This window comes from Mastigoproctus giganteus, chromosome 1 (assembly GCF_048544385.1).
Source record: "Mastigoproctus giganteus isolate SK-2022 chromosome 1, ASM4854438v1, whole genome shotgun sequence".
Lineage (NCBI taxonomy): Eukaryota > Metazoa > Arthropoda > Arachnida > Uropygi > Thelyphonidae > Mastigoproctus > Mastigoproctus giganteus.
This window is the reverse complement of record NC_143575.1, coordinates 266728379-266748872: the sequence shown is the minus strand read 5'-3', so window position 1 is coordinate 266748872 and position 20494 is coordinate 266728379. Positions and strand designations below refer to the sequence as shown.

At 34.9% G+C, this 20494-nt stretch overlaps 1 protein-coding gene across 1 annotated transcript in view; it reads right to left on the bottom strand.

Annotated features, from left to right (window-relative positions):
• Positions 1-20494, bottom strand: part of LOC150091949 (UDP-glucuronic acid decarboxylase 1-like) — a 56161-nt gene that overhangs the window by 11481 nt on the left and 24186 nt on the right. Inside the window, exons 3-7 of the mRNA XM_090386223.1 lie at positions 18615-18759; positions 17333-17513; positions 13361-13465; positions 10094-10275; positions 3627-3746 (exon numbers count right to left, since the gene is read on the bottom strand). Coding sequence (XP_090242349.1) covers positions 3627-3746; positions 10094-10275; positions 13361-13465; positions 17333-17513; positions 18615-18759 — 733 coding nt within the window. The remainder of the gene's footprint in view (positions 1-3626; positions 3747-10093; positions 10276-13360; positions 13466-17332; positions 17514-18614; positions 18760-20494) is intronic.

The window sequence follows — 20494 nt, the reverse complement described above, 5'->3', positions numbered from 1 at the left end:
CATAATTCAAGTGGTGCATATTAAATACTATTTTCCATGTTCTTGGAATGCTTAGTAGACTGACTAGCAATATTATATCTGTACAGACATAATACAGCTTATCATATATTATGTCTATAAAGATGCATGTTCGTGGGAGACATTTGCATATTGTGTGGGTTGAAAAACCTCAAATTACTCATGGGGTGGGTTCTAGGGCTCTACTCCCTTGCCTGGGATCAGCTAACTACAGCCATGACTGAAGCCTTTAAAATTTCTCCAGTTGCTGAAGGGATCAAAGTTTTGTAAAATGTCAAACTTATAGAGTCACTCAATAAGAACTACCCACATGAAATAACAACATACAAAAATTAACATTAAAAAATATTATTTTTTAACATGACTAGTAACCTACCCATCTGTAAGTGAAAGTATTTTATAACAGGACCATTTATAAAGTAAAGGTATAAGAAATTTAGTAATTACAGGGGGATGTATCAAGGAAGTGAATAACAAGAAAAAGAAAACAAAGTTTTAAACTGCTTATACAGTAATGCTAGTTACTATCAGTAATTGGCAAATGATGCAAGGAAACAAGCTTAAAAGCACAGCATCAGCCAAAAAATAAATACCCGCATCCATCCGCATATCTCCTCTAACAATTTGTCTAATTCTTAATTCCAAAACACCAGGTGGAAGTTTGTTCCAACAATCAGTTACTCTCTGCTGAAAGCAAATTTTTGCACATATATCCTGCAACCATCTTTTTTCAATTTAAATTTATGTTCCCTTATGTCTATCATCTGAAACTATGAAAGAATACTTTCAGAATTTAGTTTACTCAATTTGTTTAAAGTCTTAAACAGTTCTGCCTAATTTTTCTAGGTCTTGTTGCAGTAGTGTGCTTTGAATCTTGCCATTAACCACCCTGCCCTGCAAGCTTAGACATTAAACTTAACATGCCTTCATCAATATCATTAATAAATATTGAAAGTCGTATGGGGGGCCCAGCACCCGAGGGACTCCACTAACAACTGTAGTCAATAAGAGCAGTGGCTATTAATAACCACCTGTCTTCTGTCACTCAACCATTCCTTTATATATAGCAGTAACTTGTACTTAATGACATACTGCTCCAATTTGTATACCAGTATTAAAACCTTTAATGAAATCTAAGCATAGGATGTTAAAATAATTTTTTGCATCTAGTTTCTTTGTTACATTCTCCATAGTAGCTAATCAGATTGGTCAGACAAGATCTCCCCATCAATCAATGCTGTGATTTCTTCTTTAACCACTAATAATTGTTTTCCCTAGAAAATAAGTCAAATTTACAGGTCTGTAATTATTTACTTTATCCTTTAATCCCCCTTTGAGATCAAAGATAGGAGAGACATATGAACATCTCCAATCTGTAGGAACCTTCCCTGAATGCAATGATGCTCTCATAATTATGGCTGAAGGGTTTGCTTACTTCCTTTGCTGCTTTATTCAATATAACAGATTTTATAGTCAGGTGTTTTATTAACTTTAACATGTTCTCGTGCTCTTTGAACAAAATCGTTTTGCTAACAGTTAGAATTAGGTATACTTCTACTATCCCCATCCTGTTCTATCAATGACAAACTGAATAAAAATATTTATTCAGTTTGTCATTGATAGAACAGAATCACCAATAGTTATTCCATGGTTCAGTCCTTTCCTTTCAAATGAGTTTGCCAAGTAGTATATTCATTACACATCTAGATGCAAGGAAGAAACATTCAGGGTAAATTATGTGGAGGTAAAAAGTTTGTTATTTCTATCACTGTTCTCTTTACAAATATTTTCCACCCATATGCAAAATTTAATAGATTATGGTAGATCTATGAATATTTTGCATCGACATTCACACATGAGGAGTTATTCAGCGAGGGGAATGCCAGAGGTGTATTCAACTCTAGCAGTAAGCTGGAGAATCTTGTAATAACTGAGAGCAAAGTGGAGGAGAAATTGTTGAAGATAAACACAAGAAGGGCACCTGGGGTGGATGGGATCTATCCAGTTATATTAAAGGAGGCAGCAAAGGAGGTAAGCAAACCCTTAGCCATAATTATGAGAGCTTCCTTGGACTCAGGGGAGGTACCCATTGACTGGAGATGTGCAAATGTGACCCCAATTCACAAAGGGGGATCAAAGGCTGACACAAGTAATTATAGACCTGTGAGTTTAACTTCTGTTCCTGGAAAATTAATGGAGGCACTGGTGAAAGAAGCACTGCAGGATCATCTAGACAAGACTTCAGTTATAGCTAGGACACAGCATGGTTTTGTTAAGGGGAAGTCTTGCCTGACCAATTTGATTGGATACTATGATGCAGTCACAAAAGAACTGGATGCAGGGAATAACTTTGACATTATATACTTGGATCTTAGAAAGGCTTTTGATACTGTTGCACATGGAAGACTGCTGCACAAATTGGAGCAGTGTGGCATTGGAGGCAAGTTGCTGCTATGGATAAAGGGGTGGTTGAGGGGGAGAAGACAGAGAGTGGTAATCAATGGACACTGCTCATCGTGGACTAATGTTATTAGTGGAGTCCCTCAGGGTTCAGTATTGGGGCCTTTATTGTTTTCTGTATTTATAAATGATATTGATGATGGTATATCAGGCTTAATGTCCAAGTTTGCAGACGATACGAAGGTTGGCAGGGTTGTCAAGGACACTACTGACACTATGCTGCTGCAACAGGATTTGGAAAGGTTGAGCAGATGGGCTTCGAGGTGGCAAATGAAGTTTAACATTGACAAATGTAAAGTACTACATATGGGAAACAGCAACCCCAGAGCAACGTATCAACTCTGTGGTACTACACTGACAGTGGTAGAGAATGAAAGGGACCTGGGGGTGGTGGTGCAGGCAGATATGAAGTTCTCTGAGCAGTGCAGACGAGCTGCAAGAGTAGCTCATGGTGTATTGTCAATGATATATAGGAATTTTTCTAGCAGGGATAAGGAGGTGATTATTCCCTTGTATAAGGCAATGGTCAGGCCACACCTAGAGTACTGTATACAGGCCTGGAGGCCTCATTTCAGGAAGGATGTAGAGCTGCTGGAACGAGTACAGAGAAGGGCAACTAGATTGGTGAATGGGACAAAGGGGTTCTCTTACGAAGAAAGGCTTAAGTTTTGCAAATTACAGTGTCTGGAAACTAGGCACCAGCGGGGTGATCTGATAGAGGTGTACAAAGCCTTGAATGGTCTGAGCATGCTCAATGCTGATGGGATTCTTCCTCTAGCTCAGAAAAATCACCTGAGAGGGCATAAATTCAAATTGAGGAAAGACAGATGTAGGATAGATGTGCGGAAGTTTGCCTTTAGCCAGCGGGTGGTTGGTGGGTGGAACAGACTTCCATCCCTTGTCGTGGAAGTTGATAGCCTAAATAAGTTTAAGGCTCAGCTGGACAGGTATTTCGAACGAACAGAGGGGTGAAGTGGAAGTGGTTATTTTGATTTATTTATGTTACTTTTTTTTTTTTTTTTTTTTTTTTTTTTTTTTGGCTGATGCTGCATAAGCTTGCTTTCTTGCATCAAATGCCTCTACTAATGCTAATGCTATTTACAAATAAGTAACTAATATCCATATTAAAAAACATCTGGTTTACTCACTGTAATGGAGTGGTTTTGTAATGCTTGAAGTATGAAATTGCTCACAACTCTTCCATCAGTGATGTGCATTCTTGGTCCATAAGTATTAAAAATGCGTGCTACTCTGACTGGTACATTTTCCTGAGAGAAATAAGAAATACTAAAAATTGGTAGTTTGAAAACCATTAATACTCTAAAGTCAATAATAAGAACAGTGAGATTATTTGGAAAAACACTAAAGTGATGTACAGTGTATTTATCAAAAATATTAAAAATCACAATGAGAAAATGGTTATTAAAAATAGCAGATTTATTTACAATATAAAATTTATCGATTCAGCATTAATTTATGGAATACGATGAAGATGGCTAACATTATCATCAACTGTCTTCATCTGAGGTTTAGAAAAAGTAACAATAATGTAATAACCATACCTATTTAGACCATAGCACATTCTGCTAGTTCAAAAATGAAATACGAAACTTCTTCATTCAATACTATTAAAATCATGTTATCTATTCTCTTATGTCAAGTTCACTGATTCAAAAAGATAACCTCAATCCGGTCATGTTACTGGATGGATGCCTAATTTTCTTTGTGCTATCTATTTGCTTTACGTTCAGTCCTTAATCTGTAAGGAGGAAGAGCTCTTGTCCATTCTGAACAAGAGCTCTTTCTCCTTACAGATGAATTTATACATTTTCTACTTGTGTGGTAGCAAACAGCATTTTCTCTCTCATACATTTACCAGATAATATACGTTATAAAGCATACCTGGATATTCTATGCAAACTAGCTCGCATATAAATAATAATTATTTTAAAAAATTATTTTAAAAAAATTCTTTTAAATCAGCCCAGCACAATCCCAAAGAATGAAGTTAATGTTTACTTTTACTAATAAAAAAAAAAAAAAAAAAAAAAATTATGTTATTAGAACATTTGAAATAAAGTAGTCAATTGTGCATTGTTGTACTCTGAATAAATTAAGGTCAGGCACAATAAAACCAGCTATGTTAGGAAATAATGACAGCTTGCAAAGTAGTAACATAACTTTACCAAACTTCATAAAGAGGAAAATATATGGTTGCATTAGAAAAACAGCATCTCTTTCCATCCTCAGGATCCTAATAATTTCAGACATATATATAAAAGAACCTAGTAAAGCAGAAAAACAAATCACTGGTGGCTCAAGTAATGTCCAGAGTTTCAAGCCTGTTCTTTTAGATAGGACAATAAACAGACTACCTTAGCCTTTGAACAGTACACTGCATGTGAAACTAAATATTATGTGGATGAACAATATAAAATACAAGTAGGAGACCGGCAGAATTACTTAACAAGTATAGGTAAATGTTGAAAAAAAACCATGAGTTAGGGTTGAATTTGAAAGTGTCTGCAATTCTGCCCAGACATGATAGGAGGGAGTATATGGTGAGAGCCTTGTCGATCAATTTGGCCCTGGAGAGAATGTGCAAGGCTCAAGAGGTAGAATTTTTCTCAGGCCGGTCTGTGTTTGTTAACAGGAGAGACTGCTTCTACAGGAATGGGATACACTTAAATAGAAAGAGTGCAAGAATATTTGCTGATGCTATCGAGGCAGAGTTAGATGGGTCGGAAAACTGCTAGCTTTTGGGGGATACATGGATTAATATATTAACAGTAACCGCTGGCAGAGATGAAATTGATTCTAGCACTGCTTCTATTGAAATGAGCAGCAGCCTGGAAAACAAGATGCCGGGGATTCCTGCTGGGACTGCTGGGAGTTATTGCAGAACAAGTAAATACATGGGCTGTGTTAGGGTAGCTAAGAAGCGGAACAAGTACATGTATACTTGTGTGTGCACCAATGCTAGGAGTTTGGTAAATAAATTTGATGGTTTTGTAAAATTCAAAGGCAGATACTGTTGGAATAACAGACACGTGGTGTCACACAGATATAAGGAATGCAGAACTGCAATTTGGGGATTACAATGTGTGCAGGAATGATAGGAAGGGAGGATGGGGTTATGCTATTGGTTAAGAAACACAAAATCCAAGGAAGTACAGCCAGTCGACATGGCTGGACAGTGCACATGGGCTGAGAGGTGGCAACTGAAGTTTAACATTGGCAAATGTAAAGTACTGCATATGGGAAGCAGTAACCTCAGAGTAACGTATGAACTGTGTGTATGAACACTGGACAGTGGTAGAAAGTGAAAAGGACCTGGGAGTAATTGTGCAGACAGATATGAAGTTTTTTGAGTAGTGCAGATAATCTGCAAGAGTAGCTCATGTGTCTTGTCAGTGATATACAGGAATTTTTCTAGCAGGGATAAGGAGGTGATTATCCCTTGTATAAGGCAATGGAGGCCTCATTTTAAGAAGGATGTAGAGCTGTTGGAACGAGTATAGAGAAAGGCAACAAGATTAGTGAATGGAACAAAGGGTTGCTCTTACAAAGAAAAGCTTAAGTTTTGCAAATAGTGTCCGGAGACTAGGCACCTGCGAGCTGATGTTGTTGTTTGGTTTTTAGGAGCATTAGCAACTAAGGCCATATTGATCCGGGAATATGCGGTGGTCATTCCCTGACCTTTCCGCATCCTCCGTATTTGGTGGTGACAGGCTCGAACCCCGGTCTAATCAAGAAGCGTGTGCTACGCACTGCTGCTCCTTCCCACCTGGCTATGGAGGCGCCTCCTGCGAGGTGATCTGATTGAGGTGTATAAAGCCTTGAATGGTTTGAGCATGCTCAATGCTGATGGGATTCTTCCTCTTGCTGAAAATAATCGCCTGAGAGGGCATAAATTCAAATTGAGGAAAGACAGTTGTAGGATAGATGTGCAGAAGTTTACCTTTAGCCAGCAGGTGGTTGATTGCTGGAACTAACTTCCAACTGTCGTTGTAGAAGTTTATAGCTTAAATAGATTCAAGGCAGAACTAGACAAACATTTGGAGCGAGTGCATCATGCATCTTGCATCATGCACCTTTGCTAATGCTAATTGGAATATACAAAAGCCAAAAATTAAAGTCAGAAGTGTGAAAAAAAAATTAAGGTCAAAAGTAGGATAAAAAATACCATAATATATACTGACTGAAAATTAATATACTAAGTATATCATTTGGTGGGTACTAATTTTCCAGACAGTAAGGTGCCTAAATGGCAAATTGCACATTATATACAATATGTACATAGCTTGAGAATTTGAGATGGCATTAATTGAAAATTAGTACCATCTCAAATTCTTGTTGTTGTTGTGTATAATGACTGCTGTATATATCTACTGGTAGCAGTCCTCTATGATTAACGATTTGTGTTGCTTTGTTAAAACACTTCCTCATTCATTTCATAAATCAGTCACAATCTCAATGATGTTCATTTCCACTTACAGTCTGTCAATCCCCCACTTACTTTTTTCTGACATAATCTCAATTTTCAGTCTATTCACCCACTGCTCATCTCAGCTGTCCTGATTATTCACTTTATGGTTCCTTTTGCTTCAAAAGGTAGTGTTACTTGTGCATATGTCTGCTCTGATATTACCTGTCAAAGACTTAGCAACATGCAGTCTCCTCTTTGCGATCTTCTCCGATTTAAAACCTCTCTATCCCATTCTGTCAAATTCATCTATTACCTCCATTGATCTCCCAATTCCATTAATTACTTGGGACCCTTTGACTTCCTTTCTTTGAAGTTTGACTTTCTCCAGTCCAACTTTCCTAATAATGAGGTAATTTTCCATGGCATTTTATTGTTCACAACTCCAGTTAGCTCCAGGTTTCTAGTCATGGACCAGCTGGTTGAAAATGCCGAGCCTTTTGCAATCACTACTGGCACCTCCGTAGACAGGTGGGCAGGAGCAGCAGTGCGTAGCACACACTTCTTGATTAGACTGGGGTTCGAGCCTGTGACCACCAAATACGGAGGATGCAGAAAGGTCAGGGAATGACAACCACATATCCCCGGAGCAATATGGCCTTGGTTGCTAATGCTCCTAAAAAAATCCAAATAACAATAACAGAAATCACTACTGACCTCTTTGTTTGTTCATTTGGGGATTTATTAGGTGCATCGGCATCTATGGCCATAGTGTGCCACTACTGACCTCACACAGATTATTCATCTGCCTACCAGAATAACAGACAATCCTAACCACACAGCCAACACTCTTGATCTTTTTCTCATGAACAACCCTTCCAAGTATACAGTCAAGGTGAGTAGTCTTCTAGTCACAACAGATCACAACTTGATAATAAGTCTTTTCTTCAATGAGGCCTTAATCTCTCATGGCCATTCTCAGCTTAGTGTTGTTTGGCAATACAAGAATGTAAAATGGGATGATCTGTGAGATTTCTATTCTTCTTTTCCTTGGTTGGATTACTATTTTAAAACTTTGGATGTCAACATTTGCTCATATGATGTCAGTGAACCTTGGTTTTCCATTAAATATGTTAAGGTATTCAAGATAAGAAAGCTGCACACTGCAACTGGCTTGCATCCAATTTCCTTTAGAAAACAGGATGCAAGGTGAAACAGTCAAATGTCCTGAATAAATAAGTTTTCTTGAAAGGTAATGGAGTCTAAATATGAGTAAAGTTTTCTGCAGAGAGCATGGCCTATCTTAAAAGTATTATTAGAATACTTTCTACTTGTGATTTAAATTCAATTATATTTTCTCATAATTTTAAAATTTAATTACATTTTGAACACTGCTTATTTGTATGTGTACAAAACATGTTATGGTTAATATTTAGTTGATGGTGCACCCTTCAAAATGGCGGCGAGGAGAAGAGGGGGGAAAGCAGTGATTGACGGATTGTGACTCCGCCCACTCACTGCGTTCCTGCTATTCTCCTTGGCGAACGGTACTAGGTGACACGCGGGTGGCACAGCAACAAATACAGTGGCTGAAAACAGGATAAAACCAATAATTTCAAAAGTTCAAGTTACAAAAATACGGTTTTCGTGGATCACAAAATATCACGTGACATTTGAATAAGTCTGATGCAACCGAAAAGAAAAAAAAAGGGGGGGAAGGTAATTTTCGCGAAAGAAAAGGAACGGCAAATGAACAATTATTAAAAATAAAACAAACAAAAATGCACGTTTTTCTAAGCTATATTTCACAAGCATTAACAATGAGATTGGCTGAAAAGGAAAAAAAATAAATAAATAAAACAGTAATTTTTAAGGAAATTTAAATAGGGGGATTATTATTTTTAGGGCAATTATTTTTAGCGCAAATAGCGGGGATCATTATTTTTTTTTTTCTGGGGGCAGAGCCCCCATACCCCCGATATACGTATTATTCGCCTTTTCCAAAACCAAACAACTTTTCTTTTTTTTTTTATTTGTTTAAAAAAATTCGCACCATGTGCAACCCTTGCTTCTTCTCGCCCGTACATTACTAGATGGGGATCCCGATCCCCTGCCTTTCTGCCCGAACATGAAAAAACAAGTAATTAGTATTATTTGTAACAAAAATTAACACCACGTGCAACACTGAAAATTGCTGATGCCCGTCAACAGAAATGCTAAAAGGACAGAAATTCATAACACGGGTGACATGCACGGCGTGGCACATGTGCCAGATGTTTCCGTATGTTCAGGAGAACACGTGACACTGGGCGGAGTCAGCACCCGTCAATCACTGCCGTGTCGGCGAGTGTAGAGAGGGTGCACTGAGTACTAAATCTTAGCCCATGTTATTGCTTTATTTTATTTTTTAAGACATCCTAGTGCTAGTTTAGGCTGCATCTATATTGAAACTTCCTGGAACCACTTTATAAAATAATTGTTCCCATATGACCTTCTAGGTTTAAGTCATTTATAAAGCAATATTTACTATGTTTATATTGTCAACATTGCATTTTTTTTTTTAAATGCAGCTTACAAAAGTAGTATTTCAATAGTAATTTTAATTTTAAGGAAAGCAATATGCTAAGCTACTTCTATGGGTGCCTGTACATAACCATTTACTGGAGTTTTTCACAAATACAATATTCTCAGTTTCAATGTTTTTGTGAGTCCATGATGTTCATAATAAATAAATAAATTTTCTGTTTATACTGTGGGACAACCACATAAGGTTAGTGGAGTTCACAAAAAAGAAATATACAAATACGGTACTGTATTTAGTAGTCATACAGGCTTGAATCACAGTTACTCCAAGCATGTGCACTTCTGTACCTTTCAATTGACTACTTGGCTATGGCAGCCTTTTAAATGACTCAGTGTTTGTTAATTTGTTAACTCCTGATGATAAATTTTTGTTTTAGCATCCAGCATGACACAAGAGCCAATTCTGTATTTCCACCATACTGCTCTTTAATTATTAACTACCAGCCCACATAATTAGCTAAAATTTCTTCTCTCGAATTTTTTTTTTTTTTTTTTTAAATTTGTCTTCATGTTTCTTGTAATATTTAAAATGGGAGAAGTAGAGAAATTTGAAAAAACAAATTTTATTCTATAACATAACTGTAAATAACACATGAACATACGAACCTGTTTGGCATATGCATAGCATAAAGATTCAGCTACCCTTTTCCCTTCATCATAGCAGGAACGAGGTCCAATGGGATTAACACGGCCCCAATAATCTTCAGACTGAGGATGTACTTCAGGATCACCATACACCTCTGATGTGGAGGCTACCAGAACTGTAGCTCCGACTCGTTTTGCCAAACCTTAAAAATCATTAGTATCTGATAATGTAGCTCTTCTTTTTATTTTCTCCCATATGACTAACCAGTAAACCAATTTAGGGAATTATTAAAAGCCAGAATAACATTTATGAAACAGTAACCTTAATTGCATTTATAAATAATTATACAGAAGGAATGGAATAGCTAAAAAATTTACAATATGGATAGTTAATGATTTTATTATTTATAAAATGATAAAGTAATAAGTAGCAGGATAAAGTAATCTAGATTCATACTGATTAAGATGTCATTCAAGTTAACAAGGTTTCTAGGCAATACTGCATTTTTCTAGGATAAAAAGATAAGATAAAATCATGAAGTGGTATTGTCAGAGGAACTAGGTCATTATGATATCAGAATGCAGGATATTACAGAAACTAAAAGGATGAATACCAAGGAGCTGTAGCTAAACAACAGTATTAGTATTAATTGTATGATGCAAGGAGGCTGAGCTTTTATCGCACCAGCCATAAAACAAACAAACAAACCAAAATAATAATAAATGCCCTATTTGACTCAGTCTTCACACAGGTATCTATCTAGCTGAGCTTTGAATTTCCTCAAGCTGTCAGCTCCAACCACCCACGAAGGCACTAATAACTTGGTGATTAAAAGAAAAATTCCTGCACCATTAAGCATACGAGTTGTGAATGTACATAAGGAAAAAAAAAAGAAAGAAAGCAAATAAAAAAAAAGATGGGGGAAAAAAGTTAGATATATTTAATGGTTGTTGTTATTTGGTTTTTAGGATCATTAGCAACCAAGGCCATATTGCTCCGAGGATATGCAATGGTCATTCCCTGACCTTTCCGCATCTTCCGTATTTGGTGGTAATGGGCTCAAACCCCAGTCTAACCGCACTGCTGCTCCTGCCCACCTGGCTACGAAGGCGCCATATTTAATGGTAGAAGGTTACTAATTTAAAGATATTGAAGTAAGTAAATTTAATTAAAGTAGCATCACAGTTCAAAAATTTAATAAAGTGTTAAAGTCAGTGAATGTTGATATAGATATACAATAAAGAAACTGATAAAGCAAACTATATAAAAAAGGTAAGCTTAGAATGTTAGTTAGGTTAAATGGCATTAAAATCTGTTTTTTGCATATTCATCTGATTCAACATTTAAAAGTACAAGAGAAACAAGTCTCTGTATTGACATAATGTTATCAATCTCTTGAAAATTGCTGAATACCTCCCAATAAGCTCTTTTCTCATTAATAAAGACATTAAAGTTTTAAGCTTATGACACTGAGCATCAACAGTAGGAGTGTGGATTACATTTCAAGATTATCACAGTTATATTTAATCAGCAAGGCTGGAATTCTAGTGCAGCTTGAAAGATCTTACCTGTTTAACTGCATGTGCAAGTCCATATATTTCAAAAATATTTATTAAAATTTTATATTTAAAAAAAAAAAAAAATCTTTTAGTTGTTTATTTCAAAAGAAGAATACAGTTCTTTGATTTTATTTTGGAGCTGAAATTAAAGGAAACTGAACTTGTCTAGAGAGGAGAGGAGGAACCAAAATTTTAGGTTAGTGTGATCTATATCCATATAGTGTGAACTCACTGTTCACACTATATGGACACTACTGAAATATATGCCAATGCCCATACAGCCAGTGTCAGCACTAAATAGCACCTCACTGGAGATGCCAATTAGAGTCTAACAATCCAGTGGTGAGAACTCAATGTAACAAAGTTTAAAATAGAGATCCATAGTCACACTAGACCTCTAAAACATTATTATACACACACAATTTACCACCTAGCCTTGTAAAGACAGAGCTCATATAGATTTAAAGAGAGATTAAATAAATACATAAAATGGAAGAAGATATAATATAAAACTAGGGAGTTATTTTATTTTTTTTATTTTTTAGAGAATAAGCCACATTTAATAGAAAAATAAGAGAACAATAATAATAGTAGTGTTAAAAATTTGAATTACCATATAATCAGGTAAGTTCTAATAAATGACATACTAGGTATATCATTAGAATAAATACTAGGTATGTTATAGTAAAAGAAATGACAAAAAATATTAATTATCACTTATACCCAACAAAGATTATAACGACTCTATCAACTTGAAAGATATTCAAACCATCTTCGTGAATCATTCGTACAAATCTCACGTCTACCCTAACTTTTCTACTTTTCCTTGTCTTCAGTTATCCCTTCTTTGGAACAACTTCCATTCATATGTTTCCAGAAAATTTCAATCTACATAAATTCAAGCCAAATGTAAGCAGGTATATCTTCTGTTTTTCAACCCATCATATTCTGTACTAAAGCACTAAAGGTTCTTATATCTTTTTTGTTTGGGATCATCACATGTGTGTGTGGGGGGGGGGGAGAGAGAGAGAGAGAGAGAGAGAGAGAGAGAGAGAGAGAGAGAGAGAGAGAGAGAGAGAGAGAGAGAGAGAGAGAGAGCGTATGTATAATAAGAACAAAACAATTAAGAGCTCATGCAGTAATTAGTACTACAACGCTTCAGACCATGAAGCATAACTTGAAAAAATGATATGTGATTTCATATTAAACATTTTTCTACCAAATATACAAGACTTATACAGACAATAAGGAAAATAATGTTGGAAATTCCACAGATTATCATTTATCTGATTATGATGTATAATAAGATTAGCATGTATAATAAGAACAAAACAATTAAGAGCTCGTGCAGTAATTAGTACTACAACGCTTCAGATCATGAAGCATAACTTGAAAAAAATGCTATGTGATTTCATATTAAACATTTTTCTACAAAATATACAAGACTGTTATACAGACAATAAGGAAAATAATGTTGGAAATTCCACAGATTATCATTTATCTGAGTAGCATTTATAATTTGACAACCTTTATTACAAATAACATTTTGATATGTTATCCATTGAAAATAAAAATAGCCCAAAACAGTTTCTGATAGTCAAGGACTAATTTTTATTATCACAGTAACTTGCAGGTATGACATATTGAAACATGATGAAAATAAACTTGCCTGTTAATCGAATAGGTAGACATACTAAATGAAAATTTAACTAACTAATGAATCCTTACCTAACATATTAATAGTACCCAAAGTATTAATCTTGATTGTCTTCACAGGATTTAACATATAGTGGGGAGGAGAAGCAGGAGATGCAAGATGGTAAATCTGGTCCACTACAAAGAAATATGAAACCAGATTTTATAACATAAAATCTTATGCAAAAGGTATTACTTTTTTTTTTTTTTTTTTGGATCCTGCTAATTAGATCCTTTAGTGAGAAAAAAAAAAAAAAGGATATATTATGCAAATCACTTTGACAGCCAATACCATTCAGCAGGGAAGATGACAAAATCTAATGTGATATTGCCACTTAATTACATAGTTTACTAGGTAAAAAAGAAAGCTGCAATAGAAGGTAAAATAATGGATAACGTCCAAAACAGGCATTAACACTAGTAATAATTAAAATGGAACATAATCATCACATTCATAACTTATCATTATTAAAAGTTACAATTACTAGAATGATGATATACAGTTACTAAAAGGTAGCATTCATTTAACAACATTATTAAACAGTTATTCTCTTCATGAAAATGTTTAAAATTGTGCCATAGATTACCACACAATAAATGTATCATCTATAAAAAACAAAGACTGTGCATCTGTTTGTCTCAATACCACAACTTCAAAACCATGAAATTTAAATATATAGAAAACTTTGTTTGCATACTAGAGCATGCTGGTAAATTTTTTAAAAACCGGTTCACTAAGAAAAGAAAAAAAAAAAACAGACCAAAAAATATATATGTGTGTATATATTTATTGTAAGTTTCACTGATTTACAACAATTTGGAATACAAAAAATTCAATCAATAAAATATTCATTTTTTTATTGTACTTTCCATATAGCCAATTGACTCTCACAAAATGTTTTATTTGACTTTTGCCAAGCTCTTGTATCTATAGCCAATCTATGGTTGTGATTCAACCATGATTTGGCAAATGGAGTTGCATTCCAATCCACTAACCCTTTTCCCAATAAATTTATCGTCATTAAATCCAATATGTGATCTATTGTAAAAATATTTCTTACCATTGTACAAATTATGCTCATTAAACTGAAACCTCTTTCAGCTTCAGTTAGCAATAGTGCTAACTATCTTTTTAGCTTTTTGAATACTTGCAGGGATTGAATCACTTTTTGATTCTATATTATTATCAACGAAAATCTCAAAAATTGTTCAAATCAATTTCATATTTTAAAATTTCACTTAAATGGTACAATTTTTTTTTCATCAGCTATCCATGGTGAAGTTAGTTCTTCATAAGGCCAAGTAGATGGTTGTAATAAATCTAAATAATTTAGAATGTTTACATAATTATTTGTCTGATAAAAGACAAATTCATGTGTTGAATAATATTTTCTAGTGACATATTCCTAGGAAAAGCACTGAATTTATTATTTTCATCAAATGGAATATCTTTAAACTTATCTGATTTAATCAAATCTTCAACTTGAGATTCATGTTTTCCAGTACCAACCTTTAAACTTTCCAAAGCTCTTATTGTGCATTTGATTAATTTTTGTACTTTCTGAATGTTAGTTGATCTTGTCTGAAGTGCAGTAATGAAATGAAAATCCTTCAAGAATGTGTATCATTAAAGCAAGGTCTTTCAAAAAATTAATATTAGCTAATCTCTTTGCCAAACTATAATGAGAAGAACTTGAAAGATGCATATATAATGCAGGATATGTGCACCATACAGCAGCAGCAGTTCAAACTACATGCCACCCATCATGGTCCCAGTACTTGACCAATTTTAAAAATTTCAAATTATGGTAAGTTACTATGTAGCACAGAGTGAAACAGAATACAAAATAATATAAAATAAATGACAAGTTTAATGTTAAATTGTAAAACACAATATGTTAAATACATACAGTACAAAAGGCTTTCGGTTATTATGGTAACCTTCATCAGTTTCACTAACAAAGGTTACCATAATAACTGAAAGCTTTTTGTACTGTATGTATTTACTGTTAAAATGATTAACTTGTTTTATTTAAGATATTGCATCGTTGAGTGATAATTGCAATTGATGATTAAAACAGTGCCAAATTTTAGGAAAATTTTCTAACAGCTTAGTCGCTACTGAATTTTCCACATCATCATATAAAAGCTTATCGCCCAAATGCCACTAGCCACTGTGGACTGAAGTGTGTTCCACTCTACAGTTTATAGCTATCATCAGTTTAACAACCAGCTCGCAAAATTCTTGAAACCTTAACGATCAGCTCATGCAAGCTAGCTCCAGCACACCACTGACACTAAGGAACACTGGTAACATGCTTGAGTGCTTTTTATTTATTTAAATGCATGTTGCTGGTCGTATGATATTATTCTTATAGGAGACTGCATAAAGCAATAAAATTCTATAATGTGAAATTAAACTTCTTAGTCATACCAACACACTTTCTTTCTTATCATTGAAAAATTATCAGTTGTGCTATTATCAAATTGTGCATACTCCTTCACAAGTACATTATGATTTTCATCTTTTTTTTGTCTTATACAATATCCAATTTCTATTTTAAGGTTAATGCAATATGTTCACATTTTTTGCTAGATACCTATTTATTATTGTCCAAGATATCTAAGACAGAGCTCAAGCATTCGTGATTTTGAATTAAAAAAAAACCCAACGGTTCCAAACTAAACCAAGAAAAACAACCTTAGGCCACCACTCTGCCTCTGCAAAACTTCATTGTTGGGATAATACAGTCTGGCAGATAGCTTTCCCTGGACATCTGGTACACCCAAGCATGACCATCAGACTACGATACCATGTATTGACTCATCGCTCTAAAGCACACTAGTCTACAGTCCAAGAACAGCAGGTCTTACACCAAGCTAAATGGCATCAGGCATTAGTTGGGATGATTAGTGGCTTGTGGATGGCTGCAAAATCATGGTAACCCATATCATGCAGTGTCCTGTACACTGTAAATAAATAAATAAATTATCTTTATTGCTGCTAAGTATGGTACCAGTACTAAGAACAATAATACTCATCATGGTGACATGGCCAGGAGTTTTACATTAATCTCTTGGCCATGTCACTGTGTACTAGTGCTGATATCTGTCCCAATCATCTCGCTGAGGGCCTGCGTGTGTGTGCTGACATCAACTTGCATTTTGAATAGACCTTTCTTTGCAGGACTCTCCTGTCATATTCTGTCAGCTTCAGAGGTTTACAGGTCATTTTGTGATGGTTTCAGCACCAGTGTGCTCTCATTTGCAGATTACATCACAAATTGTTGATCTAGGGAGCTTTAGTACTATTAAAATATCACATACAGACCAATTGCTTACTGGCACCCTATTATCATTCTGTCCTGGAAGTCTTAACTCTGTTGATTGCAACATTTTGCATTCACAATCATACTACTGTCTCCTCAAATGACGACTATGGGCATATTTAAAGTTGTGTATGACAACTATAAATATGCTTCTTAAGAACCAACTTCAATGTGACCAACTATCAATGGATGGGTGTCCGGATATTAATGGTAAGGCAGTGTACTTTCCAACTGGAAATAAACAGAAATAGTTATATCTCCCATAGTTAAAATGCTTCATTCCCTCTTTTAATACATTTTAATTTTCCCTTTATAATCTGGCACAAAAAAAAATAATAAATAAAATAAAAATAGCAAATTTTTCAAAGAAAAAGATAATATATGCTTCACTGTAAAATAATTATTTTCCAGTATACTGAAAAAGAACTATTTTAAAAATACATGTCACACAAAGAAAAAAAAAAGTTAACTAATTTACCTTCAATATACAGTGGATTAACTATATCATGACAAATTAATTCAAAATATTGAAATAAAAATAGCAAATTTTTCAAAGAAAAAGATAATATACGCTTCACTGTAAAATAATTATTTTCCAGTATACTGAAAAAGAGCTATTTTAAAAATACATGTCACACACAAAAAAAAAAAAAAAAAAAAAAGTTAACTAATTTACCTTCGATATACAGTGGATTAACTATATCATGACGAATTAATTCAAAATTTTCGTGTCCAATCCAATGTTCAATATTTCTTTTACTGCCAGTGAAAAAATTGTCAACCACTGTAACCTCATGACCTCCACGCATAAGCTTATCCACTAAATGGCTTCCAACAAATCCTGCTCCCCCAGTAACCTAATCAAATGTATTAAAAGCCAATCATATAACTCCAGTAGCACATTACAATGAATATATTTGAAATAAATTATAATCAACTCAAGAATCATTAAATAATGCTTCATAAAAGAAAAATTAGTAAAGCCAAGATTATCAACTACAAGAGCAAACAAAAAATAATATTCAGTGGTTTTACTGTCTCTGCACAATACATGTTCTGAAATTGAAGCCCTTTCTTAATCTATGCTCAGAACAAAATGACCACATCAACATCAGGGATATGGTTGGGTAATTCCAGTAAGGGAATTACAGACATCTTCAGTACTCTGAAACCTAAAGAGGCATTATTTGTTCAAAAAGCATTTCCTTAACTCAATTCTAGAAACAATATTAACTCAAAGCAAATTGACCATGATCTCTAGACTTGCAACCCCCCACATAATAGAGATGCTTTACTGGATGAGCTGATGAAATGCACAGGGACTAAATGCTTCTGCAGATAAAGCCCTTCAGTGTCCAAATGCTACAATGATTATTTGTAATGGGACTGTAATAACTCATACCCCACAATAGATCCTAAGAAGAATTATTCAATTTTTGTTTGTTTTATAAATAAAATGGAAGCTAATATATTTTTTTAAGATTCCTATAGATGTTGTTATAAGAATCATGCATGTGTATTTTTACTTTTGTTTTAATAAAGATGCAACCCCTTTTTAATGTCCTCCCCCATTTTTTTTACATTATCCACTATTTGTGCATCTACATTTCAAAGACAGAAATCGAGCATAGCTCATAAGTGTCAATCCCTTGTTCTAAATTGCCAATTTTTAACTTTTAACGTGAGTACTGCTTATTTGTGATTGCTTCATAGACAGATAAGGCTTATTTTACCTTGAATAACAGTTAAAAAATGTAATTTTCTTGTACCACCAAACAAAGTTTGGTGTGCAACTCCCCCCCCCCCCCCCATGAATTGCTTTGTAATTGTGTATATACCTCTAATGGTATATAAACTATTACAAATGGTATATGTACCACTTAGAATAGTTGGATAAAAGTTAACATAAAAATTAACTACAACAAAGATAAAAAAAAAAAAAAAAAAGTTACATTTACCAGTATTCGCTTTCTATCTTTGTAACTGAGTTGCTTCACCTTTGGATATATTCTGGGAGAAAGTAGCTCCAATTTGTTTATTTGTTCTTCTAAGTCTCTTAGTCGTTGATCAATATTTAGGCTGTATGAATCATCTGGTTCTGACCTGATCATAAAAATTTTAACATGATATAATTTTTATCGAAGGATATTAAAATATTTAGTAGAAGGAAAACAACAGATAAAAAGAATCATAAGTTTTAATTGATGACAAGTATAAAAGAATTACAGAAGTATATATATACATAGATATATACTGAGTGATCACTGAATTCTGACCACCTATCTAATACTTCGTAGGTCCTCCTTTTGCCCTCAGTACAGCAACTATCCGACATGGCATTGATTCAACAAGATGTTGGAAGTGTCCGGGAGGTATGGCCAACCAAGCTGTGTGTAATGCAGTCAGCAATGCTGGTATAGAGATGATTGGTGTATCCAGATACCTGACATGCCTTTCCATAGTTTCCCACAAGTGCTCTATAGGATTGATATCGGGGGAGTTCCGATATGCTGGAAGTCAGAACTGTGTTCTTCAAACCAATCCTACACAAATGCCCAATGGCTCAGCGCATTGTCATCTTGGAAGACGCCATTGTCATGAGGGAGAAAGTGCAATATAGCAGGGTGTACACAGTCATAAAGCAGGTGATGATAGCGGAGACTACTGATAAGTTGTTCCACATGCACCAGGGGGTCCAAGTTCCTGCCAGTGAAACATGCCCCACACCATACAACCACCTCCACCGGCCTGCACTTTTGATACTATGCATGATGGATGAAGAGCCACATGTTGTTGATGCCAAATCCATACATGACCATCCATGGTGTGGAGTAAATAACGTGACTCATCCGACCAGCACACCTTCTTCCAGTCTTCTAACGTCCAACTTGCATGCTCTTCGCACCAGGCGAGTCTTTTATGCCAATGAACCTTGGTTAGGAGAGGATGCTGTAGGAGGTTGTCTGCTGCTAGTATAGCCCATACATACAAGCATGTGATGCATGGTCATGTCAGATATTGTTCCGCGTTGGCCCACGTTGTATTGGGTAGTCAACTCTTCGACAGTGCTGTGCCTGTTCGAGTCGTCGAACCCAGCACTCACCTCTAACATCAACCTTTGCAGTTTTTCTGTCGGGTCGTTGTTTGACCATTTTGACGTCAGTCCTGGTACACTTTAACTACAATGGCTCTCCAACACCCCACCAGTTCGGCCATTTGGGAAATAGAGGCACCAGCTCATCAAGCACCCACAATCTGTCCTTCATCAAAGTCCAATAAATCCTTCCTTTTACCCATCACACTCGGAATTTTACTACCTACTGAATCACTGACACCTTTTCTATGCTACATAGGTCGACTAACTCCGCATTCTCGTACCTCACATGGTCAGTGGGTCGCATTCAGTTTTCATAGGGGGTGGTCATAATTCAGTGATCACTCCTCAGTGTATATTAACAGTGATAAAAAATAAAATGAAAAAATATATATAAAACAGAGAAGAGCACTTAAGTTTATACAAAGGCAGATTGATAAATAATACATAATGAGCTATAAATTTTTTCTTTAAATTGAATATCAATAAATTTTATGGAGTATAATAATAATAAACATTAAGTAAAATAATACACATCATTCAATGTAGCCTCCCTACATTCCTACCAAACAGTGAGAGCACTAATATAATTCTGTTTTCTAAGTTTTAAAATATCTTGTAACTTCAAAATTAAGTTACTATTTCAAAGGTTTTTATCACAGAGAGGGCTTTAATCAGTATAATGTCAATTTTTTTTTTTTTTTTTTTTTTTATTGTAATGGTCATTAGCACCTCTTTCTCTAT